This window comes from Battus philenor, unplaced genomic scaffold (assembly GCF_028537555.1).
Source record: "Battus philenor isolate CCGP_79_NKW_IND1 unplaced genomic scaffold, ilBatPhil1.0.hap1 SCAF_5, whole genome shotgun sequence".
In the NCBI taxonomy this organism is placed as follows: domain Eukaryota; kingdom Metazoa; phylum Arthropoda; class Insecta; order Lepidoptera; family Papilionidae; genus Battus; species Battus philenor.
In genome coordinates this window covers 5,340,891-5,367,963 of record NW_027181715.1, presented here as the reverse complement: position 1 = coordinate 5,367,963, position 27,073 = coordinate 5,340,891, and the positions used below count along the sequence as shown (strand labels likewise).

At 32.7% G+C, this 27,073-nt stretch overlaps 2 protein-coding genes across 2 annotated transcripts; one reads left to right on the top strand and one right to left on the bottom strand.

The window, feature by feature from the left end:
* Window positions 1-646: 646 nt before the first annotated feature.
* Window positions 647-2,558, bottom strand: LOC137929821 (dynein axonemal light chain 1-like). The gene is made up of 4 exons (XM_068772930.1): window positions 2,407-2,558; window positions 1,760-1,871; window positions 1,118-1,264; window positions 647-796 (listed from the first exon to the last, which is right to left on the bottom strand). The coding sequence occupies exons 1-4, from the start codon at window positions 2,556-2,558 to the stop codon at window positions 647-649; spliced, it is 561 nt and encodes a 186-aa protein (XP_068629031.1).
* Window positions 2,559-6,992: 4,434 nt separating this feature from the next.
* Window positions 6,993-23,691, top strand: LOC137929392 (ATP-dependent DNA helicase DDX31-like). Its single transcript, XM_068772315.1, has 13 exons — window positions 6,993-7,114; window positions 7,185-7,720; window positions 8,330-8,498; window positions 11,127-11,284; window positions 11,830-12,103; window positions 12,185-12,428; window positions 12,507-13,042; window positions 13,189-13,374; window positions 17,851-17,939; window positions 19,467-19,568; window positions 20,254-20,405; window positions 21,218-21,437; window positions 23,530-23,691. The coding sequence occupies exons 1-13, from the start codon at window positions 7,076-7,078 to the stop codon at window positions 23,681-23,683; spliced, it is 2,859 nt and encodes a 952-aa protein (XP_068628416.1). The 5' UTR covers window positions 6,993-7,075; the 3' UTR covers window positions 23,684-23,691.
* Window positions 23,692-27,073: the final 3,382 nt, after the last annotated feature.

Here is a 27,073-nt window from a genome sequence, read left to right as displayed (position 1 = left end):
TCAGGCATTTCTGAATAAAAATGGTCTGGTAAAGCAGTCGTATATAAAAAAAAACTTTAAAAATTAACTAGGTAACTGAACGAAATTCCTGAAAACAAATCTATACACAACTCGTATCCCGTTATGGCGTCTTTAATTCTTTCATTCTTTATTGTGTAACCAAATTTTTTCACATGAATTCCTCTGTTGATGTTCTTAAAGTTTTATATTGTTTAAACCTAGTTTTTCATTTGAATCTTTTTTACATTTAAGTAACCTAATAATAAAATATAGTTATACCGTAACTTACATTTCTTCATATATTATTTTTATTTTCATTAACCTTTTAAGAAAAACAAAACAACTGATATGAATGTATTGCAAGTGAGAATTTGTAATTATTTTTACAGGCGTTATTTTATCTAGAAAATCAACAAAGAGTACGTACGTACGTAATACGTACAAGACAATTTATATATAATTTTGTTTCAGAGAGGTTCAAAACTACCATTTTATAAGATCTATATTTAGGTGTTACAGTTTAGATGAACGTTTTTAGAAAATTCAACGTTCAATATGTCGTTCACTCTAAAGCAGTAATAATATTGTTTTGCAAATGGCTTCCACAGGCGAAGTAACTTTGAAGAATAAACTTTTTGTTTTTCATTTATTCACCTTCTCTGACTATTGGGATCCCGTCTAATTTTGTTATTTGATGAAGGCGGTTACAGGCTTGAGTGCGCCAAGTATCCACGTCGGGCTGATTTTCGCACAGCGGGTTTCCAATAAACACTAAGTCTCTAAGAGCAGGACACTCCTGTCATAACAATATTAAAGTTGTAAAAAACGAAGGGATAAGTTACCAAAGTGGACACCACAAAGTTGTAATTGCAGCGTCCACCCCCAAGATGGACAGAAGACTTTGCAAAACGCTGCCGCCGTCCAACTGGTCATATTGGAAATCTATGGTTAAGTGATAAAGCATAGAAATTTGTTAATTGTCTTTTTATTTTCATCGTTCAACGCTTTCTCTGGAATTATTTTCAAATTTATTTCCTGATGTAGAAAATACGATATATTATTTATCAAAGAAATACAGACTATCATTCAAAAGATAAAATACTTTAAAGTTGCTAACCTGTAGTCTATTGAACTCTACCCATTCTTTCACCATATTGTTTGCCATATAGAAAACGCGTAAATTTTTCAATGTTCCGACACCTCTTAGTTTGTCCATTGGGTTATAACTAAACCATAGTTCTTCTAGTGTGTCGGCGACGGTTTCCTAGATACAAAATGTTTAAGTAATATGTTACAGATGTAAGTACACCCAAATCTTTTTTTAAGAAAATATATTATTTTTCTAAGAAAATCGTGCAAAAAAATCGGGTATTTGTTGAACAAATTTTCAAAAAAAGTTTAATAAGAGAAAGGTTATTAAATATAATAATAGAATATTTCTCCAAAAAACCGTACAGAAGAAGTAATAATGAAATCCTTATTATTTTAAAAATTTTATATACGATATTTTTTATTACATCTGTAAAACGCAAAAACAGCCATTTTTTTTCCAAAAACTGAAATTACTGTACATTCAATCTATATGTAAAAAACATAAAAAATGCTTTATCTTTGTATTTATAACTACTCGATAACAATCCTGTGCGTTAATTACGGATACGGCTAAAACCGGGAGTAAATTAAGAAAATTAGTCGTCGTGAAAATCGTGTAAAAGAGATCCTCTTTAAGAGTTATGTATACTTATATAAATAAACTTACAATTCCAGCTAAACTTTTTATGTTATTTCTCCCCAGGGATAATATTTTTAGATTGCGCATTCCGGCAATACCAGCTATTTTGTCGATCATGTTGGATGACAAGCTTAGTTTTCTGTAATGAAAATCAGTCCCATTAATTTTAATTCTTTTTGTTCTTTAGCCATAGTCATTGGTTAAGAACAATTTTATCTATTCATAATAAATACATAGTTCAGCTACTTTTACACATTTTTTAAAATAAAGGTGGTTATCATTATTATTGTAACCACTCCAACTAAGCTACCTTAAAAATAGAAGTAGTTGTAAATGTATATAATTGTAATTATTATTTATTTTAACTTTAAGATGTGTTTTTGCACTACTACACACATTTGCACATACATAGTTCATGTCATCATCGTGTCAGCCGATAGACGCCCTCTGTAAGGCATAAGCCAATTCCAAAGATCGACTCAAACATCGGTCTTGCGCTGTTCACGTCCAGCGAGATCCCGCGATTACGACTATGTCGCCGGTTGACCTAGAGGAGGCATCTACTCATGTCACTTCCACTGGGTTTTGGTCGCCACTCTAACACCTTACGACCGCACCCACTGCCACTCCATACAAAGTGCACACAGTAAAAGTTTTCATCCTGGATTTCTTACTCGCAGTTCACGAGCGTTGACAATGCTCCGTCCATTTTCTCGATCGGTGGCCATTGAAACTGTAGCTCTATTACCGTCGCTTCAGCAGCAACCTGCTCCTTTGCTTTCTCCCACCGAGCTATAGCATCTTTGCACGTTGTTGGTTTTGACATGACTCAATTAATAATTCGATGATTTTATATATGATCCGAATTTAAATTGTTTATATAGTTTTGTCATGGTGACATATGATTTTTTTTAATTTCTCCTTGATAATATACTTTTTAGTTGGTTTTAAAAATAGCAATAAAAATTAGTTGAAGTTCAGTATCCTAAGTTTTAGATAGCACTAAACTAAATGATTTAAATTAGCAAATACAATATACTTTAAGTAAGTTTGATATATCTTTTACGTTCCATGTTGCTAGCGGCTAAGGGCACAATCATTTTGTGTCGAATAATTCTTGCGCGTGCAGAGTTTATCTAAATACTTGTAATTCTTCTGTAATTGGAATCCGTTACAAAGTATGTATATTTAAATCTGATCCAAACGTTCAAAGTAGTTTCAAATGGTGAACACAAAACTTATCAGTTTGCTGACAAATGAGTTATATAAACTATTTCCAATCAGCAAGTATAACGCGATCACTTTGAAAAATGTTACACTCATTGATTTTTCTATCTGAACACGACCGCCAATAACTTCAAGCAGTACAAAGTTTGAAGGATTAAATGTAAACAATAATTTTAATTTGTAACAATACGAATTTTAAAAAATTTTACTATATTATCATGACGTTACCTACTCCTGAAACCATTGATTTATGGTGAAAGATTACCGTACATTAATTGACAGCAAGTGTACTACAATTTTACTGCTTTATGTTATATTTTAATATAACTTTGTTTGACCCTGTGAAGGTAAATAAATGATGCAAAATTCTGGTCTCGTTCAATACAATCGCCGCTTTAAAGCTTTCACACATAAAATCATTCCCTTGACACCTCATCCCGTGTAGTTATTTATTTAGCCGCAAATTAAAGTATATTAATATTTCTTTATGATATTTGTTGGTGATATAATTAGTAGCAGCCATAAAGTTATACTGTAACAAAAAATAAACTTCATGTTATACGTGCTCGCGTTACATTATATCCGGGCGTAGATCCGGGTGAGTCGGGTGAACCGGGTGAGCCGGGTCGTCTTGGTTGGACGCCGGTAATCACGTCGCGCCCTCACACCTCCCTTAACACCGCATTCTCCCTCCACCCCCGACATCTCAGACCTACCGGCTTCTGCTCTCTTTGCCCAATGCTTGCTCGCAGAATTTTAAGTGACCCTATTATATGGGGTCCTTATGTTGAAGGTTTAGGGCGAAACTTTATTGTGATTTACTCGAAAGATTTATTAAATGTATGATAAAGATGACGTTTAAGTTACCTTTTAAGATCTTAACATACTCTTTGTTTTTAATAATTAACGAAATCCATGTTGAGTATTTAGGTTCTAAATAGATTTTGTTAAAAGGCAGACTTTAAACACGGAATATGAACTAATTCATAATTCTTATTTAGATATTTTTATGAAGATTATAAATAAATAATTAATGAATATTTATTTAGTAAACACATTTTAAAATTAGATTAAGGTATGTAAGTAATCATTAGTTGATCTGATTTGTATCTTCAAAAAATGTTTTTGGTAACCTAACCTAGTGTATGTTGTGGTTGCCTGTCATTAAAATTGTTATTAGCCCTGTAAGTTTTTGATTATATTTTATTTTTAAGTTTCATTGCAAAATTTTGTTGGCAATCCTTTATACTTACAAAACAATAACAAAATGAAGTATCATGACTGAAGCTTAACGCATGGTTTCGGTCTGATGTCGACGCTATTAGTTTTGTAGGGTTGTTACAGCTTCGTCGGTCTACAAGACGCATCTAATCGAGTATGTACTAATAAACACTTTTCGGCCTATTATTATTGTAGTTTCTTTGATCTGCCGAAGTCAGCGTGACATTTCTCGTTCGAGTACTATTTCTAAAAAGTTCATGTTCAAAAGAACAGATTCTACCATAAACTGGTTTCTATTTGAGAATGTTTCCTGTAATTTAACCATTCTAATGCGAAATAGCAATTACGCATTAATTGTTTGAAAAAAAAAAGACAAACTTCGCAACTAAGTTAATCTAAATAATGACAAGCTTATGTAAACATCCCTGTTGAAAAATTACAAATATTTTTCCACCCCATAGATGACATAAAGTAGCTATTGAACGACACGTGCCGACACGTGTGATCCCTGGAATTCGGATCCGTAGCACGTGCTGTTGCACACTGCAATTTTATTGAGAAAAGTGGTTTGTATATATAATTTTTCGTAAGATATTTTTATAATTATTACATAGTTACCAAAATGAGTCACTTTAAATACACCGATAATAAATCTTATTCGATTAACATACATACGGTACGATCATAGTGTATAGTTTCAACTGTAAAAAGTCTCTAATTTATTTGTAATAAAGGGAATAAGATTTCTTAATAAAATTCCGTAAAACATTATTGGACTACCAGTTGAAAATTCAAACCGCATGACAAAAATCCTTGGTAGTGATGTCGCTTGATTATTTTTATTTTATTTAGGCTATATCTTAAAAGTGTACGTATACATATCTAGATTGTTAAACTGTTAATAGATATGTCGGTATGGAGTATTTTCCTGCTTCTTCTCCACAACCATAACACCCTGCGAAGCAGAGTATTAAGAATAAAAAAATTGTCAATCAATAAGAGGTCTGTTGAAAGCTCCAAAGTTAAATTAATGAATTTTTCCTTTTCTAAAAAAAATTATTGCCTCTCTTTTTGCGTACCACTTAAGTATTTGTTTTGATTTTACCCATTCTATTATATTATCAGTTAAGAAAAGACCAATGCGTCTCCGATAGGCTGCAAGTTTTCTTTTAAAATACCCGACATAGTTCTAGGTGCTACCTTCATCTTCCGAGATAGAATCTTTTGCTTTCGGGCAGAATTTCTTTGAATTCTTTTCCTTACGACTTTGATCACCTTTTTCATATGAACATAACGTGGACGATCAGACCTATCATTAGCCCGGTACACAAATATTTGACTAATAAAATATATTATAAATGCAATAAATTGTATTTGGCAGCATACCTTGCGTTATATAATGCAATTACAGCGATTCGGGTCTCTCTATAACTCCACTCAATTTAAATATGAGAAAATACTTTGCAATACATTGGCGCGAAAATAAAAAAAAACCACGAACAATCATATAAAAACGACAGATTCCAAATTCAAAAGTAATATTTTATTTATTTTTAACTATAACATTATTTGTTGCCAGACTAAGTAGTTAACATTGACAGTAAAATTAAATTCGACAAAGCTGTAAAAGATGAAAAGGTTAACAACGCTCAAAATCTATTAAATATAGCAAATCCTGTGGCAGCTGAACATAGTTATGAATCGTAATCTACTAAAAAAGATAAGAACTGATGCCCTATTATGTCAATGTTAAATCAGTATAAATCTTGTTCACTATCTCAGCCATTCAATTTTATTCAGATACAAAATAAAAAAAAACGCCTACTATTAACCATTCTGCAAAATTTACTAAAAACGATTCTGTTTGAGAATAATGCAAGTAAAACTAATTAATAAATTTAGGTCAATCTCGTAAGACTTATTGTAAAACATTTTTTTTCGAATTATAAAATATCTCAAAACATATGTTATGCGTAATATTATTCATGTGTGAAAATATTACTATGTTTTCAAGTAGTTAAATACGTGTTGCTTGTATAGTTATAAAATCAATTTGACCTTTGATTATTTTTTGTTTATTAACTGTACATGTATTAATTTATTTAATTATAAACTGTTTATAAAAACAAAACTAATTTTTGTTATGAGCTTTTGCAGTTGAAAATCGTACGTATCTACGCAGCATTTTATATCTCCATAATTTGAAATTTGACGTGTGTCTTATTTATATTCTTTTCTATTTTCATTTATCGACAAGGTTTCATTGCAACCCGTGTAAACTAGACTGAGTGGCTACATTAGTCCGGCCGGGACCGTACGGTCGTAATTATCGCAACCGAATCGGCGGTAGTTTTACCACCCCTGTTAATCTTGAATATGTTTTCGGACTGCTCGAGCGCGGGTGTACGGCGGTTCTAGTAGCTTGCGTGCGGTATCTTGCCGTAGGAACACTGTTTTAGCTGTGGACAGGTCTTGTGGACAAAGGTTTTTACTCTACCAGGATGAACAATAGGTGTTGGCTCTAGCTTTCTGATGTCTCTGCGCAGACGCATCAGAAGAGAAAAATAAATAGGCAAAAAAAATCCATGATTACAAAAATAGTTTAATTCAGTAATACTTTTATTTCATACCAAGTAATTTTTTTTGTAGTTATAAGTAATTTTGTAATTGTATACATTTTAACTTAAATAAAAACTAATAGTTTGTTTCGTGGAATTTTGTCATATAACTTAAACATTTAGAGAAAACTTATGCCATAACGTGCCTTTGTCTTATCTCCAATAAAATAAAACTAAAAGTGTCAACGTAACGTCAAGGCATGCGAATAACCTCAAACAGTAAATATTGTAGAATAAGTGGTTATTTTAGGAGTACAAAATTAGAAATAAAGAAAGGATGGAAGATTTACAGTTAAACATATCAAGTGCTAAGAAGGTGAGTTGCGTGAGTTTTGTAATTTAGTTACTATTTTTGTGACTTCTAAATATTTTGATTATTTTTTTAGAGTAATGTTAATAAAAAAGCTAGCAAACAACCAAGAAATACTTCAGAATACAAATTCCTGCCGAAACCTATAGTAAGTGGTAAAATAATCGCAAGGAAAAGGCCACAAAATGCAGGAAATAAGTTCCCTTCGAAAGGCCCAATGGAACCAAAAGAGAAAATTGCAAAAATAAATGAAACTAATAGCAAAGATACAGTCGATTTAGAGGCCAATTTAAGAGATCTAAGTGAAAATAAGGGAAAGTTTAAGGAGAAAAACTATCAACAACTTAGTGACGATTTGCAAGTGAAACAAAAACCTCGAACGGGGGGCTGGATTTCTTCCCTTTTTAAAAATAACCCAGATGTTCCTCGTATTGGACAAAAAGCTGTTAAGCCGATTGTAGAAAAAGTCTTTTCAGCACAGACATTTTCAGATTTAGACCTCCATCCACACAGCGTTGCTAATTTACAGCAAAACTTGAATTTAAAACAGCTTATGACAGTACAGCAAAATTCAATACCAGTTATTTTGAATGGAAGAGATGCTTTAATTAGGTAAGTTATTTTAAATATGAAAAACTATGCTCTTGTTAGCTGAATTTCAATTTTTGAAGATTCTTAGAATAATGTATCTAATAAATTGGAATTGATATTACTGTATGTATTAATAAACATTTACATTATGTTATAAATAAAGGTCTTGACTTTTCGATAATGTGGCTTAACTCACACACTCATTCTAATAACTCCATGGTTTTTAATTGTATTAATAAATTAATTATTTTAGTTTTGGTAACACTGAAATAATTGATTTATTAGTAAAGAAATTTTTCAATGATATAGAAATGAATTTATGTTTTTCTACTTATTTATTATTTGTGAAAAGGCCGATGTGTTTGTGTTTTTAAACTGATGGATAAGTTCTTGATAAAGATAATTTGATGGTTGCTTTATGTTGTGTATTATTATTTAATTTATCTGTAGATTAAATTTATATTCAGCTGTTTGGCATCACTTTCCAAATTGCAAAGATACCAAAATTGATGTCTTTAATATAGATATATATTGAATTTCTGTAATATTAATTAAGAATTTGTTATGAGATTATGATGAAAGTGGATATTTATTTAATCTTTGTGGTACTTAAAATATACATTGTTATAGGTCACAGACAGGTTCAGGAAAAACTTTGGCTTATGCTCTTCCTATCATAGAGGGACTGCAGGCGATAAGACCAAAAATAAATAGACATGATGGTATCAGAGTTGTTGTAGTGGTCCCTACCAGGGAGTTAGCTGTTCAAACATATGAATTATTTGTAAAGTTAGTGAAGGTAAGTTTTACATTAAGTTTATTTATTTAAGTATCATGGTCAACATTGTTACAGCCCATAGATACCTTTACCAAATATATCTATGGGGTGATTGACCATAATTGCCACACTTGGCAGGCAGGTTGGTGAATGCAGTGTGATAATATGGTAAGTGGAGCATGTTGCTGCCCATCCTCTCGAAACTTGTTTGTGAGCAGTATACCACTGCTCACAAACAAGTAAAATTCTTTAATTTTATTCAATAAAAAAAATTATTTTACTTTGTATATGAATAAAGTAAATGCAAATCATGCATAATTATTGTTTAGGATAGTCTACAGACACGCTATTAATAAAATACAAGGTGTAAAATTGTATTTGTTATTTTATGCTACATAGTCAATGTAATTTATAAATTTTGTATTATATTTCTATAACATTTACACCTGCATACTTTTTTTCTCAATGCAATGCTCTAGGTTGTTGACTGGTAGAGAATGCCTATAAGGCAATAAGTCATAAGTCCACCACAGCATTCAATGTAAAAGGAGTAAAATAGTTAAACTGAAACTGCAAGAAAAATGATTGGGTTCTTAAAATATATATTGCTCTATGGAAAAAAATTATTTATGGGTTTTCTGTGACCATTATCACCTATGTGTGAATGAAACACTGATAGACTGAAAGCAGTGGTAGCCTAGCGGTAGACGACTGAGAATTTCCATCATAGGTCATTAGTTTGATTCCCACAGTGGCGTACCTAGAACTTTTGCCGCCCGGGGCGATCTCCAGTTTGCCGCCCTTTCTCTTATAAGTCAATCAAATTGTGGTTTTTATAAATTAATAAATAAATAAATTGTGTTTATTACACATAAATAAATTATTAAGTTATTTAATCAATATTAATTAATACACAGAGTAATTTTTTTAGACATATTTGTATGCACTCGTAAATATATTTAAATAATATCTACTCTTCTAGCTTTCATACTAGAAAAATTGTGTATAATGCTCTCAAAATTTATATTATTTGTATTTTCTTGTTCTATTGACAATATTGCAAGATTTTGTAGTCTTAATTGACTCATTGTAGAACGAAGATAATTTTTTATCAACTTCAATTTTGAGAAGCTTCTTTCGCAACTAGCGACACTGATTGAAATTTATAAAAAATTCTTAACAAAATTACAATGTTGGGAACAGAATTTTCCAACCTATACTGCTGAATAAATTTTAGCAGATCAAGAGGGCCCTTCTCCCCGTTTTTCTAATGTTTTGCCTCTTTTTTTAGTGTAGGTACAGCCATAAAAACCTGGATCCTTTTTCTTTCAATATGGAACTGTTCTTTATCAATGTCAATCAAGTCATTTATTTGACATTCAAATTCTTCATTTAGTAGGTTACACGGTATTATACACGAATATTTTCTTACAAGGCCATGCAACTGACCGAAGCGTTCTTTTATTCCTTGATAATTCTGTCCATAGACGAAAACATTTTTCTTCGTACTTCTTCTTCTAAGGATAGCCCCACGTCCCAACGTCGAATTTTCCCCACTCATATTTTTTCTTCTTCTAACTCGACGCTTAGTCGACATCTCTTCACAAATTATTTTGGCTGCTATAATAGCGTTTTGTACTAGCGTATCTCTTTGTTCCATGAAATGTGTTTGCAAAGAATTTAGTTTTATATGGCATTGGTGGACATTTAACCCTTTTACTTGCAGGTATTTTTGAGGGTCCTTAATTTCCAAAAGAACGGGTTCCCATAAATGAAGGTAACATAGAAAAGAAAAAGATTACATAGAATTGAGTAATATTCCAGCATCTGATCTCGTTTTACAATTTTCTTCTTCTAATAATCATAATAATATATTATTCAAGAAAGAAAAAATATAAAATGAATAAGTTGCTTTTTACAACTGTAAGTAAATATAAAAAATGCCGCCCCTAGGTAAGTGCCGCCCGGTGCGGACCGCACCCCCCCCCCCCCCCCTAGGTACGCCACTGAATTCCCATAATACAATCCTATGTAATTTCCACTTAGTACATTAATTATGTAGCATTTCCAATGCTTATAAACATGTTCCTAGAGGGCGGGCTGCAGTGTCCTCTGCATAGCATAATACCACACTGCGATCACCAACCTGTTTGCTAAGCATGGCTATAATGGCAAATCCCCCATATCTTGGGGGGAGGTCTATGCCGTACAGTGAGTGTCTATGGGCTGGAACAATGTTGAAATATAATACAATTTTTCGACATGAATGTTTAATAGTATCATGTTATTAATCTATTCAAATTATACATTTATTAAGGTTTAACCAGAAATATGGCTAATATTAAGATACAAAATCTATAAATGTTACCTTGTGCCTAATATCTGACTTAATGACAATGACAAATAATACTTATTAAGTAAATTTAATATTTAATATTACACATACAAGTTAACTAAAGGTATAAATGACTTTTTCTACATCTTTTAAATCTCTTTCTATTTGTACCAAATCTGGTATTTTACAAGACTGGAAATTAGTATCTACACCAAGCTACCAAACTTTTTACAGTTTGTGAATGTCCCAATACTTTTTATTTGACCTACATTCAAATGTCATAAATGTGTACATAAATTATTTCTTCCATTTAGCCTTTTATTTGGATCGTACCTGGACTTCTTAGTGGAGGACAGAAGAGAAAAGCAGAAAAGGCAAGATTAAGAAAAGGACTTAGTATATTAGTTGGTACTCCCGGCAGGATCAATGATCATTTGAGACATACACATTCATTAAATTTTGCAAAAACAGGGTAAGGAAATATATATTTTATATATTTTTTTATTTATGTGCAAAATCATCAATCAAATTACTTTCAATTAAACATAGATTAAGAAAACTGTTAAAATTAAAAACCCAGCATTAAAACTTTCACTTTAAATTTCATTTAATAGTGTACATTATAAAGGATTGTTGTTGGTGATATTATAAAAAAATGTTTGCCGGCATAATGATAATTTCATTCTATAAGGAATTGAAGTTACAAAAATAAATGTTTCAAAAATAAGTTTTATCCATTTAAAATTGAAATTGATAATTTTATTTTATGTTTATAAAAATTTATTTACTTCATATTATAATTGAAATTGCTACAAATGTTTTCAAATGTATGTACCATTATAACGTATTCTGTTGTAGATAACACAATTTTCTTTGAATATTCTTATTGTGTTCAAAAGGATAACAGATTGGTGTTAATCGTAATCAAAATACGTATACTTAATATTTTAACAAATGAGATATTGTTTGATATACTTTTTAGTTAGGAAATATATTCATTTCGTAAGATAATTTTAGTTGTTTAGTCCTGGATGAAGCTGATCGCCTATTGGATATGGGTTACGAAAAAGATGTTGCAGCTATTGTTAAAGCTATAGAGGATCACAAAAAGGCTGCTACTTACGACCCGATTGCTCTTATGAGACAATCTGTTAATAAGAATGTTGTTAATGAAGAAGAAAATAAAAGTTCCGAAGTAAAAACTGAGGAAGGCCACGTAAAACACAATTTGACTGACATATTTATGTCTCAAAATAGACAAACCATATTGCTCTCAGCGACACTTACAAAGGTACAATACTTTTTAGTTAGTTAACAGTAATGTTCTTTTAAAATGTGAAATTGTGCAGTATCAATGACTCCAATGTTTTAGGCAGTAGAAAATTTGGCTGGCATTACCATGCAAGATCCAGTATTTATTGATACATCAGAGAGCAAAGTACTTGTGGCAGACTCATTAAAACCAAATACAACAGTGAATAATAAAAACGACGATCAAAAGGAAAAACCAAGCAAGGTGCCTATTGAACCAACAAAATCTAATCTTGTTGCACCAAATGAAGAAATAAAGAACTTGGGCAATGATTCTTCTATTAATAATATAGAGAAAAGACGAGGTAATATATTTTCTTTGCAGTGAGTTATTAATTAAAGTTATTTTGTTACAATTTTATGTTAAATTATTTTTAATTTAGGGTTAATAGCATTTTCGGGATTAACAAGTTTTGATAACGAAGATGATACAAAAAAAGACAAACCGAAAACTACAGATAAAATAAGCAATAAAAGACCACCTGACAATGATAGTGATTCCGATTATGAATATTTCAAAGTACAAAAAGAATTAGAAGCCAAAAAACCAAAAAAAGTCGAACAAGTCCAGGAAGCAGATAATGTTCCAACAGAAAATGTATTTAGTGAAGCTGTTAAATCAGCAGTAGTTGAAGATGAACTAGTTCTGCCTGCGACGGTTAATCAGAAGTTTTTGATTGTTCCAATGAAATTAAGGCTGGTTACTCTGTGTTCTCTGATAATCGAGCATTGCGTGTTGAATAAGAAAGGCGGTAAAATGATAGTTTTCATGGCTACTACTGAAATGGTCGATTACCACAGCGAATTGCTTGAAACAGTCTTGACAGGAAAAGAAGCTAAAGTTAAAAAGAAAGATTTAAAAAAGAATATGATGAAATCAAAGAAAAAAAAGATGTCCAATGGTAAAGAAGGTGATGAGGTAAGTCAAATTTTTATTTTGAATATTTACACACGATCATATAATATTAAGGTTTGATAATTATGACGATATGTGGATATGTTTTGATATTATTGGATTATTTTTGATCAACGAGTAATAGTTGTATTATTTTTTTTATAATTAAGGACATATCGGGGGTATTCGACAGTTCTGATTCCGAATTTGAAATGGAATATGAAGCCCCAGAAGAAGGTGGTTTAGTTCCAGTAGACTTGGATATATTCAGTCTTCATGGTTCTATGCCTCACGAGAGAAGAATGGAAGTATTCAAACAATTTAGAGCTGCTAGAAGAGGTTTATTAATTTGCACTGTAAGTTTTTTTCTTTGATTCTGTGTGATTTGTATCTGTGTACGTTTAATTAGACAATTTCGATGAGAATAAATTCAACGAACACTCAGTATATTCCGGATGTTGCAATGGTTATGCCTCGTTCTATTGTATCTTAAAAATATGATGTTCCTTAGATTCTTTCAAAGAGCCTAATAAGGAGGTGATTTTTAGCTTCGTTTAATGAAAATCTTTAATGGATTCAGGCGTTACATTGCGGAAGTCCATCCTAAATAAAAAAGGACCAATATCTAGCCACCTCCGCACATGCAGTGGTTGTCGTGCATGAAAGTGCACCGCCCGCTAGCCCGCTCGTAAATGCGCATGCGACAGACAATGCCAACTACACAACCGCCACCGTAAATTCACTCAACACGTGTACGGTGGCTAGATATTGGTCCTTTTTTATTTTTTTTATTAATGAAAATCTAACTTAACTAGGTTAAAATACCTATGATCAAAAGTGCCTTTTTCTTGCATTGTACATGTTATTCGACATTTTGAAAAAAGATAAAATATTTTAGGAATTGTATAATTAATGAATACATACATTCCTCAAGAAAACACAGTATGGTGTTAAATATTATCCATGAAATACGGTATCTCATAAAAGTAATATTATGCATTATTACTATGTATGCTAACAATCAACATCAAGCCAAAATCTAGGAATAGTGCAGTAGTAATAGTAGTAGTAATAATCTTTGTCACGTAATTTCTGAATTTTAAAATTTGTATTAATTTTAAACATATAACAGTATGACCATTTTCTTTCAAGATTAGGCCGTCTCAACATATACACGTTCTTTCCGAAAAAAGTACTCAAAGTCAAAACAATTTAAAAAATTAAACTTTTGTAACTGTTGCATCAATGGGTGCCTAAAATTCATTTATATTTTTGAACGGCAATCTTTTAAAAAAAGAGACCTAGATCATTCAACTTTTTATCTTGGCAACACTTTTGGGTTGACTGTTAAAGAATGTCTAAAGATATTTTATATACACACACATATATATATATATATATATAAATATGTATATAATATTTTCAACAATTTCTGTGTTTAGACATTACCTGCCCTATCACTTGAATGCGGCTTAAGGTTGATTTATAGAACACCCCTTATAGTCAAACTGCAAAATGAAAATACTTTGCGCAATCAATTAACAAAAAGTAAACTTCATAAAAAAATAAACAGTGCAATTATTTCACGTTATTTAAATCAGAGTAGCATATTTCTTAATAGTAAAACGCATGTCAATCAAAAACCAATGTTGAGGTTGGCATTGAAAAAATAATTTGCCTATTGCGAAACACCCTAATTTGCCTTTTATAGGCGATTTTGAGCAGCGTAATAAGTTGGTGATTATAACACTAGGATTATGTAAGCAATCTAATAGCCGTTTAATGGTCGAGTGCGTCGCTTTTGCAATCAACTGCGGTTATTATTAGCTTCCGGACGATTAATTTAAATAGAGTGTACCCGACATTGCAAATAAACGTTTATGTATCAAACTAACGCTTGCACGCTTTATTGTAGGCCAGTTACATTCGTTTTTCTAGCCAATTAGCGATTAACAATGACTACCTGGAGATTTAAGGTTACCCGAGACGTGCCATGATTTTGTGTTTTAGAGTTCTCTTAACACATTCTCATAGATTTCCTATATTATGTTCGCCAGAGAGAGTTAATATTGCACTCTGAATGGTACTTGTGTTGATTTAGTGTAATATAGTGAGCGCCAATAAATGTACAGAAAAGATGAAATTACTAAAGATGTAAATATACGAAGTCAAAATTAAAAAAAGGCTTGTCAAGATTCTTTACAATAATAAAAAAAAGAAAATCTTATTTAACAATTCCTAGGTTTTTTGCATTAGAAATGAAATTTTCAGTAAAGAGTTTTTTAGATGATATAACATCGGTTAATTTTTTTCCATGACTAAAGTTATTTAACATTTGACCCCTAATGTACACACGCTACTTTGCTATGTCTAATAATGAAACAAGTTTTACATTTTATGATTTTAATTTTGTCTGACGAAAACAAAAAATTTAAATAGAAACAATAGTTAATAACTTATTTGTTAAAAAATGAACACAACGATAGCGTATGGAACTATCAGATATAACTACCCATATAGGATATTTAAAATGATCACTCGTGTACGTGAGAAGATTGTCAGAACAGTGAAATTTGATAGAAACTAGGATTAGATTGAACTCTCCTAAAAGGAATCCTTCAACTTAAAGCTACGAGGGTTTCAAACGCGCCTTGATCTGAGAAGTGCTCACAACAAACATGTTTTTTTTTGTGGTCGCTTTTACAGTATTCTTTATACAGTATAATAACTTAAAAATCCTTCACGCTATTTATTATAGGACTTTTTTACAAGTTTTTATTTTTTGATTAACAGTGGTAACATAATTTTAATTTTCTGTCGGCCATTTTGCAATTTCAATTTTTATTATCCGTAACAAAAGGTGTAATGTTACATATGATAGTTTTGTATCTTTTTTTGTGACATTTGAAGTCACCATTGCGGGCGACCATACAACTGTCCGAGCGTGCAGGTGTGTCGCGTAAATTTCGTACACGTGTAAAAATGCAATACGAATTATTAATTGCATACTCAATGTCGGTTCCTATGTTAATAACATATCTATAATTTTGATGTCAAAGAGACAGATTTTTATTTATTTATTTACGATTCTATGTAGGTAACCTTCGTGCATTTATTTTAATGACCGTAACCATATTTTTATTTCATTTAAGCTTCAGTGTCAAAGTTTAATTTAAACATTCATAAATTTTGTATAAAGAACACAATTTGTATGCAACATACATACATATATACACATGATGTACATCATAAAAATGTAACTGGGCTATATGTACATACTCATGACTCCTAGTTCCAATTCAAATTGTTCAACTTTATTTTAAATCTTTCCATATTAGCACAAATATAAACCCTAGTTTCTTGTGATGAAATTCTTCTTTATAATATAAATGAAAAAAAAATACATTGCTTATCTTACAATTATAATAAATATCTCTTAAATTTAGTATTGTGTGTTTTAACCCGTTATCTGTTTATCAAGTAGAAAATATGTACAGAATTATGTATTTTATTAAATGCTAATATATTATTAAACTTTAATGATTGACTATATTAACACTCGACAGGGCAAAACGTAATTTTATTAAGATTTAAAAGACATTTTTCGTTATTATTTTCTGCGCAATAATGTACTTACACGCGGCGAGTTTAATTTAATAAAGGTAATTAATGTTACATTGTCGCGACGCTTATTATAGAAGGCAATCAAAGCATAAATATCTGTAGATCGCGTCGAAGCGTCCAGGCGTCCAATCTCCATGGCCGCGGGGGGCCGTCGGTCCAAGCGCTCCTATTACGCTGTATAATGCTTCTGTTCACCGTAATTATGTACTTTTGTGATTGGTATAATCGAAATTTAAAATGTTCTTACCTCTGCTGCAATTGTAATGCCAACATTCATACGTATTGACTACCCGAACGTTTAGATTGAATTACGAATTCTACTATTATAAAATTAAAACATACCATATGCAATTGATTATTCAAAAAAAATTTAACTATTTTCCGAACTGTGCCATTTGTCATAATATAACATGTGCTACAGGCGTGGTATAATTGAGATGGTTTTGCTTTTTAATATTAGACACTAAAGCTTAGCTGGTTTTTTTTTTACAGTCACCATATACACTTCTACTCTAAAACGGCAAAGATTTGACACCATGTGCTACTTCATTTACAATTTTATTTATTTCTTAATTTCTTATTTACTATATAAAACCTGACCTGGATTCTGTAGACTGTTTCTAAAATAAATTTGGTTCGGTAACAGTTTCCAGCAATGTCCCTCTGACCACCGACATAAGGGGAAAAGGAGAGAAAAAACAGTGAGATTCCGTTAAAACCTGTCGAAGGATTTAGATCTGTCAATAGCGAACTTCAGTTCAACATTGAACGGAGCTTAAAAACGGCAGTGGTAGAATCATTTGGTTACGTAGGGAGAGGAGTGTGGTCAGTAAAAGTAAACGTCAACAGCGAAGATCTCTTGTACAAAGTTATTAGACTTTGAAGATGGAAATAGCAAAGCTGCTACTCCCCACATGAGATACGTGACGCAAAGACGAAGAATTGAGCGGTTGACACGATGCAGATGAGGTTTAAAAACAGACGGTTTAACGTTTGTAAATAAATAATATGTACGAATAACTAGACAATTAGATTTCAATTTTTTTTATTGTTAATAATAACTTGTAACAAAGTAATGTTCAAATGTGTCGAATATTCATTGTTTATCTGTAAATTATTGTGAATACATTTGTTGCGATCCAATAGGCCACTCCTCATGGGTTCTTTTATATTTGTGACCAGCGAGACTGTCAATGATTTTTTTGCAGGACGTCGCTGCACGTGGTGTTGACGTACCGCGCGTCGATCTTGTGCTGCAATATTGTGCTCCCGCATCTGCAACAGATTATGTGCACAGGTAATTAGTATTAGACCGATAATCGTAACCGATCGAATCGACACTCTCGGAAACTTTCGGGTCGGAATGTTAATGTTTCGTGTGACATTAATTTATTTATATTATTATCCATTCGGAATCATTTAGCACTCATGTGCGTCATTAGAAGAACGCTACAAAAGCCTACATTGAGTTCCCCTAAGATGGAAACGTGGTCTTTCACTTCGGGTCACATTGACGTTCTAGTAACGTAACGAGTTATGGAGAGGCCTTATGCTAGAGATATTTCTACGAGATAGATTAAAAAGTGAAGAGATTCGTAAACGAATAAAAATAAACGTTACGGGCACGTTTGGAACCCTCGCAGCTTCAAACTGAAAGATGCCAATTACCAACATTGTCGTCATCATTTCAGCCATAGGACATTCGCTCTTGGACAAAAGCCTTCTCCATAGATTTCCAAAAGAACCAAATGGAAATGGCTTGTATATAGCATATTCTGACGACCATAACAACACATTGTGAGCGTACTTCCGTTGTGTATATTTCACTAAGATGATCTTTCACCTTAGACAATCGTTGTCTTAGATACTATGTTGCAATGTTTCTTAGCCCATAGTCATGTAAATGTAAATATGAGGTGCTGTTACTGCTCAAAGGCAAATAGTGGGTTTGTAATGGTCTCCATAGCAAAGGAGAATTCATTGGAATGTTCCTTCAAATGCTCTTGTGTACATTATTGTAATGTTGTTACTGGCATTATATAAATCGCTAATTTCGCGATTACTAAAAAACACCTATTGTATTGGCTTAAAATGGAAGTAGCTTTGTATCGAAAAAATTCCGGAATGAAAATGTTTGAGTGTAACAGATAACTAAACATGCTTGTGCGCGTGATGATAATTGGAAAATGGTTACTTTTGTTAATATTAAATCGTCTCGATAATTATTTGCTAGAATAAGGTAAATAAGTTTTGATCATCCGAAATTAGAATATATATTGAATCGTATATGGTTCGATATAACTCAGTGGATTGGCAAATTGAAGTGGCAGTGGGCAGACCACGTAGCGCTAAACCAATGGCCGCTGATGCCTTAAGGTTCTAGAGCGGTGACAACAGTCCGCCAAGCGCAACGTAGGACGTTCGCCCACAAGGTTGACATACAATCTTGTTAAGGTCGTCGCTCACAACAGGTCCTATGTAAAATCTATGTAGAAGGTCTATGTCCAGCTGTGGGCTTATTAAAGCTAACGATAATAATATAAATTGGTTGAAGGATTATTTCAGAATTGTATAAATAAATTGAATAAATAAATAAATAAATAATAAATATATATATATATATATATTTTTATATATTTATTTATTTATATATTATATTATAAATGTATAAATATTTATGTGTGTATATATATATATATTTAGTTCAATTTATTTATACAATATATATATATATATATATATATATATGTATACACAGAAGGACGAAAAAATCGAACAGATGGAATTTTCAATATTTGTCTTGTTTTGCTCGTTTCATATATAGGGTCGGGCGAACAGGTCGCGCTGCGCAAGTTGGAGCCGCCATTTTGATGCTGCTACCTAGTGAAGCCGAGTTCGTCAGGCATCTAGAACAGAAACGGATCAGGTAGACAATAATGATTAATGACTAATACATTGTAAATTAAAATTTTGTTTACATTTTTCTAATTGATTTGAATTGTAATACACGAATTGAAAATTGAAGGTTATTTTGAGACGCATGTATTTTTTTCATTTAATTAACAACATGACAAAGAATTTGAATTTTTAAGATAGCACAAGAAATTTCCCGGGTTAGTGCTATTAGTTAATGTTTGTGCTATTAAATTAATTTTACATTAAAAAAATTTAAATAAATTAGTTAAAAATGCAGTCATATTATGGTAATTAGTAAAAGAGAACAACTCGCTATATGCAGTTGCAATAGAACAAGCCAGGTTAAAAAATAGCAAATCAAAAATAATAATGAAAAAAAAAATTATTCAAGTTTATTATTATACTGTTTTACTGAGAAGAGCTCTCCAGAAACTGAGTGATCTTAAATGAAATATAATAACGCATTGAAGTTTAACGTTGCTTATATTATTTAAAAACAGAACCTTAAGTTTGTGTTATAGTCATTTGGTGATAAAATCTCGCAATATTGTGGGTAGTCCACCAGTCACGGTAAAAGGTAAAAGGTTGTCCTCCGTATGTATTATTCGCACGCGACGTCACTAAAGTCGATGTGAGACGATGGTCAGATGGTGGATACATTGTAAGGACACAGCAATTCTTCTTTCCGCCCTTAGGCTTCGGCAGACGGACGAGTCGCAATCACTGGAAGCGCTGCGGACAGTCGCGCCCGCGGCATCGAACCCGGCGCGGGCCGCCATCGCCGTGCAAACACGCCTCGAGCACACAGCGCATAGCCACCGCGACTGGTTGGGGAAAGCCAGCAGAGGTTAGAAACACACCTGTAAATATTTTTGTCTGTATAGACTGTACAGCGAAGGTATTAAGATCCAGAGTTTACCTAGTTTTTCGATGCTGACCAGGTAAACGCCCACACGAAAGCATCTATCAATCGCGGGAGAAGTGCCTCGATGAAATAAAGTTGGCCAGAGATTGAAAAGGTCCGTGCAATGTGTCTTATGTTCACGACTGCTCTTCCAATAGTATATGACCAAAATTTCCAAAAAAATCCTCAATGTTCCGTATATATTAAATAAAGTAAAATTGGCGCACCAACAGCATGAATTTACAATAGTTTCATTTAAGAAAGTACAAAATTAAATATATTTGCCTATTGCAGGCATGCATACATAATTATGCTAGCTTATAACTAAACGTTCATAACCGAATAAAACAGTAAACAATATTAAACGACTCTTTATGTCAAATTAATTATATATTTTTATTTGATTTTCTAGTTTCGTTACAGTGATAATTTGGGAAAAAATGAAAGTACAGGAAATGATATACGTAAAGTATACTATCCCAAAAAATGTACAACACTGGTATTTCTACATTGAATTGATTTTATATGTTTCGGTTTGTTGGAGTTAATTGAAGTTGTTTTGTTGATTGTTGGATACTAAACACTTTTGTAATGGTATTAATTTTGGGAAACACCTATATTAATATTCTCAAGAATATATAATGACGTAAATATTCCGCGTAAAATTTTGTAAAGGTACATTAAATCAGAAATTATATGACGGTTGCGACGAATTGTCGAAGGATTATTGGCTAATTGTTTGCAATATTTATTAGCATATACATCTTGGGTGCGATTCTACTCCGGGTACCCCCGCGAGGTACGAATGTGGCTGGACGCGAGGCAATTACACCTCGGTCATGCGGCGAAGGCGTTCGCACTCCGAGAAACGCCGGCTGCGTTAGCGAGGAGGGCGAAATCCGACCCTAAACTGAAGAAAGAGAGACCTACGAATCGACTGACAGTACACGAGGAGGAAGAAAAGAAACGCCCTGGGTAAGTTAATAGATTTAAACTATAGCTATTGATCTTGCAGTGGCAGCGAACGTGGCGCTTTGCTCGTGCAACCAATGGTTGATGAGACCGAAAGTTTCTTGTGTGGCAATATAAGGTATATAGGTAGGCTTACCATAATTACGAAGAGCCAAACCGGGACGCAGAAGAGAAAGAGGCTCATTTTCATTTTGCTTTTCGCTTAATTTGTGTTTTTCATATTTGAAATGCAATCAAAATTATTATGAATTAACAAAAACAACACTAAAAATTTGCCCGGTTTTATTATTCACCCACGCTTGCTTTAAATTTTTCACTAGAGTGCACTTTCTTCAGAATCGTTTTGTCGTGCTTAATTTTGTCATAAAATTAACTGCATGACATGTTCAAGTTGAGTTTGCACGTAAGCAAAGCTTGCACAACGCATTATTCCATCCTTCCCCGATCGTCAGACCACATTTTTACTATCTGTGAAAAAATTCTTTCCACTGGCGCTGAAGTACCGGGTAGACACATAGCAAACTCTACAACTTTTTTTAAATTTGGCACCTCAATATGCTGCTTGTGAAAATGGATGAATAGCTGGAACCATCTTTGGAGCAATTAACACTATTCATTAGAATTTTGGCGCGGGTGGCACGGGGGAACGATTGGTTGGGGTGTCGGTGCTGTTCAAGTTTGACCGGGACGCTAATGCTGACCGGTCGAGACGCCAGGACAGGGATCTCAAACCGGGACTATCCCGGTCAAACCGGGACGTATGGTAAGCCTATATATAGGCAATATGAGGGAAGGCGCTGGATGCGGGCAGCGTAAGACGGGTCGATATTTGAGAGGGGACTAAGCTTTGTAGTGGGCGTCTTTTAGCTAACATGATGATGTTGATAGCTTTAACTTAGTAGCTGAAGCAGGGGCTTCACTGATAAGCTCACAATCGATCAATGAGCAATGGAAGCCTTGCTTGGGATTTCTCAACGAGATCGAATCAGGAATAAGATTAATAGGCGAATGAAAGTAATTGATATAGCTTAAAGGATTGGCAAATTGAAGTGACAGTGGGTTCAATTCCAGTTTCCTATGTGTTTTGTAACATATGTGTATATTGTTATTTTATCTAAATCATAATACTAACTAAAAAAGTACGGTTTGACCTCATAATGTCATTAACCTCAACGAAGGTTTTATTAATGAAATATTGTCAAATATTATTAAAAGTTAATGTCTAATTTTGTTTTATCGATTCTTTAAAACGAATCGCCAAGGATATTACTAAGTGCTAAACTCAAAAACGGCTCCATCAATTTGGCAAGTTTTTTTAAGTTGTCGTTAAGGTGTAGTACCTTATAAATGGTCTTTTAAAGAGAATTTAAAAATTAAAAAGTGAGAAAAATTGTAAAGACAACTCCTGTTTTCCCTTACAAACCACACAGTCAATTTTAAAAATCTATACTTATTTCATCATTCAAAACATGAAAAAGACGTGTTACGATGAAATCATACAAAAAACATAATCATAATATTACTTAATTCAGTGTTTGATTTTTGTGTGTACTAATTACTGTTGCTAATTAGCATCGAGTACATACAAATATAATTATTTAGACACTAAATAAATGAATAAATTAACCACACCTAATAGAGCTTTTATTTTAATTTATATAGGTCTAAGACTTTTGACAGTACTAGCGGTTCATATATTTCGTAGCTTTAAAGAGTTTTCAAATAAAAATTATTTATTTATTTATAATTTTCGGTTAACTAACGGGTCGATTAAATGGTAATAGATCGTAAATATGGCAAGGCCATTAAGTTTTCACAAATGTAAAGAAAAATAATAAAAAATGATACGCTATCTATATGAGTTTATTACATAAATTCAATGTATGTGTTCTGATAAGGAAAGCTTAGTAGAATTGTGTAATACAATTCTTGTCTAATTTAATAAAAAAACGTTACTTTTTCATACTGCCCATATTACGCTATTATTAATATACAATTCTGTCATCTGTACCAATCACTGTATACGTTATAATTATAATATTATTTTACATATAAATTATATTATCCATTTATTGATTAAATTGACGATGCGCAGGTTCCCGAAGGTGAAGCCGGGACTTTTCGGCAACAGAGTAGTAAACAAACAGAGCTCTATGCATACAGCAAGCGAGTTTGACAGCGGTCTGCCCCCGATCGACAATTACAACCAGAAGAAAAAGAACAAAACCAAGCGAAACATGTACTCTTAATTTACTAAATGAAAATAAATATAAATACTTCATATTTTTGATTTATTTTTGACGCCTCTGGTATAGAAATAAGCTGGAATATAAACCGCTCTATCCACAAATAGTTAAAAAGCAATCTGTATAAATATATTTTTAATACGACGTAGTTGGAGACCGTGCATAAAATACGTCAAACTTTTTTGAACCTCTTCCCTCCTCGTTGTAATAACACGATTCTGCGACCTCCCTGTAAGTAATCCGTCACAAAACACCAAAATAATTGATAATCTTACAAAATTTTCGGTCTATTATTTATGATAACAAAATTTAAATAAATTTATAAATGTCTCATCCAAAGGTTTTTAAAATATTTTGAGCCATTATGTTTTTTCGACCATCATGTTGCACTAAGCGACCCCCTTCTTTCGCAGCGAATGTATTTTATGACTGGCCCCTTAGATTGTGCTTAGGCGTTAATTCAAAGTTTCTTTAACATAAATAAACAATAAGAACTGGTAGCAGATTATTCCTTTATAAATGCCGCCAATTTATATTATTAAAAGGGTAATTGTCTTCCAACGAAATATACATTGCCAAGTCATTATAAAATATATCTCGAGGAAGTAACTAATGAAGTATGGCCTTGACCGTAGCCGTAATCGAACACTCAAGATAATGGATCCACAGTCGACTGCTACCGTATTCACGTTCTGACTTACGAATGATTCGGATGAAAAATGATTTTAAACCATTACCGTGCCCCGTCCGGCCTTTTCATATTTAAATTTTTTTTTCAAGCGGCCATCATTACGACGGGATGATCTTGCGAATTTCGCCCCCAGTACGCGGTTTTTGTCAGACACCGAACGAGTTTTTTGTCGCTCTCATTTTAGATGTTTTTATTGCTGCATAATGACAAATTAAAAGTTTATTGTTGGGCTCTTTCATGCTGTAATCTCCGGTCTTTTCGAGGATGAAGAACTTTTCTCCGGGATGGCAGTATCCGATGACTTGATAGTGACACGTATAAATTCATTCAGTTTTTTTTTCATTTGTTTTAATAAAATTTGCGTTTATTGGCTATAAATATAATTAATGATTTGCAAAGTTAATATTTTTGGACTAGATGGGATCTTCTCAGTCCGTGGATTAACGGTGCAGGTGCCGGGTCTATCGCGTTGTAGGGAGAGAGGCCGGGTACGGTGCTCGGAGCTGACCCATGTTACAAGTTTAATGAAGCCTTGCCTTGGTGTTGACTTTAACCGACTAGATTACTCTCCGTACCGAACCAAATTTCAATAATAAATGTTGAATTAAAATGCTTAGTAAAAATAAAAGTTAATGCTGTTTTGGAAGTCCGTTTCAGAAATTAGCTGATGTTTTAGTTGTTGATAGGTCTAAAACCTTCAGCAGGTTATAGGAAGAATCTGCTTGTTCCCATCTGCATCGCATACAAATTAATTATGAATATACTCCCAATTACATCGTTGTACTACCGCCAAGCCAATGATGTAATTATTCACCTTAGTCGTGTGGCCTGTAGGTATATTTCTTTCCCGGGACAAGTAAGTTATCTGCATCCAAAGGTTGTCTGGTAGCGATCGCCGCGAGCGATAAGACCGCCTCTTGACTATATGAATAGTTTCTATTTTTTTAATAAATAAGTTGTATCGGTTCTACATACTTCACAGTTCTTGAAAATAGCAAAAAGTTCTGTGTAAAAGACATCACCGCTAAAATACCAGAGATTCTACATTGTTTCTCATACTTGTTCATCCCAAGTGCCTAATTTATTCATATTCTTTTCACCTTATTCCGCAATATTTTATTTTAAATAGAATTATTAAAAAATGTAGACATTGTAGTGTACTAATAGTCTATTTAATAAAAAAATATACGTCATTGTAATTAAAAATAAACGTCGTTTTATATGTTTTCCTTTGTGACATATGTAACAATATGCGAAGAGTATTCATTTATACGCTGTAGTTATAAAAATAAAGTATAAGAAAAGTGTGTATATAGAATAGCGGCGTTACACACGCGATAGACCCCGGTGAATGGTTGCGGATTGTTGCCTCTATACTTACAAACTGCACATTCGTTCAAGGTTTTATTATTCTGTTATGCATATGCGATAACTAAAAATATAACTTTATGGTTTTAAAACAGCATGTATATCCTAGTTTGGTCAATTGCACATGGTACATGAGAACTCAAGACGGGTCTTAATTCGCAAGGAAACAACATTGGTAGTTTAAATAATTCCAAACGAGTAAAAAGCTATTGTTCTTAAGTCGATGATTCATTTGATGAACAGCTTATTATTAAATAGTCTATACAGTATATATACAATGTACATTCTCTCTTCTTCTTCAAATTCTTCATCTTGGACAAAACCTGTACGTTTGGTATTGTTTCAATGTGTATAATATATTATAGATTCCAAAAAAAGGTATTAATTTCGCCAACGTAATAAATGATTAATAATAACAGGTTTTGGTGTTTCCGTTAAAGTATATTTATACTTGCGTTAGGTAACACTGTTCTTCATTATCCATATTAAATTGTTACATATAACCATAATCTAGATGTGATGTATTGAGTTTAAGCCTGAGACAAGGTTCCTTGTCTGGGATTTTTCCTAAGCGATCTAAGAGCATGGCGGCCTCGCAACTCAGTGAAAAATCTAGGCTAAATTCTTGAGGGAGTTTAATTACTAAATAAGGAGTTTAAGGTAAGCGTTCTCATTGATCGGAAACCTTCAATTGATGGAAACTATAAATACCAATAAGCGTAATTGATCTTCCGTCATGATAAAAACAAATCTAATGAGTAAAGAGAGTTCAAGAAATCGTAAATATCACAACTTTTATATCAGAATGCTCGTGTCTACAGTGCCATCATATCATCAGTGCATCATATGCTACCATCAGTCTACCAGCAATGAATGATTAAAAATGATTTTATGACTACCTTTATCGAAGCTCTAACATGTTTTTTATAAAATGCTCCAATGGATATTCATAAATATTATTATGTATCTGTGGTTGTGCGGCACGGCTTCTCGCATCATTAAGCTCCACATTTGCATGTTGGTCGGCGCCAAAGCTCGTGAAAAGGCCTTTTCATTAGCATCAGTTCTACTGAAAAATCGTTCTGACAAATACTCGCAGCCGCTTAAATTTCATCGTTATCTGTAAATTATTAACTCTCATTATTTTTCCGTTTCGAAATTTGCATTAATATTAAAGTGATTAAATAAATATTATATAATACTGTGTGATTTTTATAAATGGATGATTTATTGTACTGTTGAAGATCGTGGCTTCTGGAGTGGAGACCACGGATCGGCAGCCACAGCGCAATAAGTCCACCCGTTAGGTCAGACGATCTTCTTACGGTCTTTGG

Excerpts from the sequence above, each read along its gene's own strand:
- LOC137929821 (XM_068772930.1), bottom strand. The coding sequence starts at position 2,558 with ATGTCAAAACCAACAACGTGCAAAGATGCTATAGCTCGGTGGGAGAAA. Across the intron at positions 1,872-2,406 it reads TCAACGCTCGTGAACTGCGA|AAAACTAAGCTTGTCATCCA; the intron begins GTAAGAAATCCA and ends TTTTCATTACAG. Across the intron at positions 1,265-1,759 it reads TAAAAAGTTTAGCTGGAATT|GAAACCGTCGCCGACACACT; the intron begins GTAAGTTTATTT and ends TTTTGTATCTAG.
- LOC137929392 (XM_068772315.1), top strand. The coding sequence starts at position 7,076 with ATGGAAGATTTACAGTTAAACATATCAAGTGCTAAGAAG. Across the intron at positions 11,285-11,829 it reads TTAAATTTTGCAAAAACAGG|TTGTTTAGTCCTGGATGAAG; the intron begins GTAAGGAAATAT and ends AGATAATTTTAG. Across the intron at positions 21,438-23,529 it reads GAAGAAAAGAAACGCCCTGG|GTTCCCGAAGGTGAAGCCGG; the intron begins GTAAGTTAATAG and ends GACGATGCGCAG.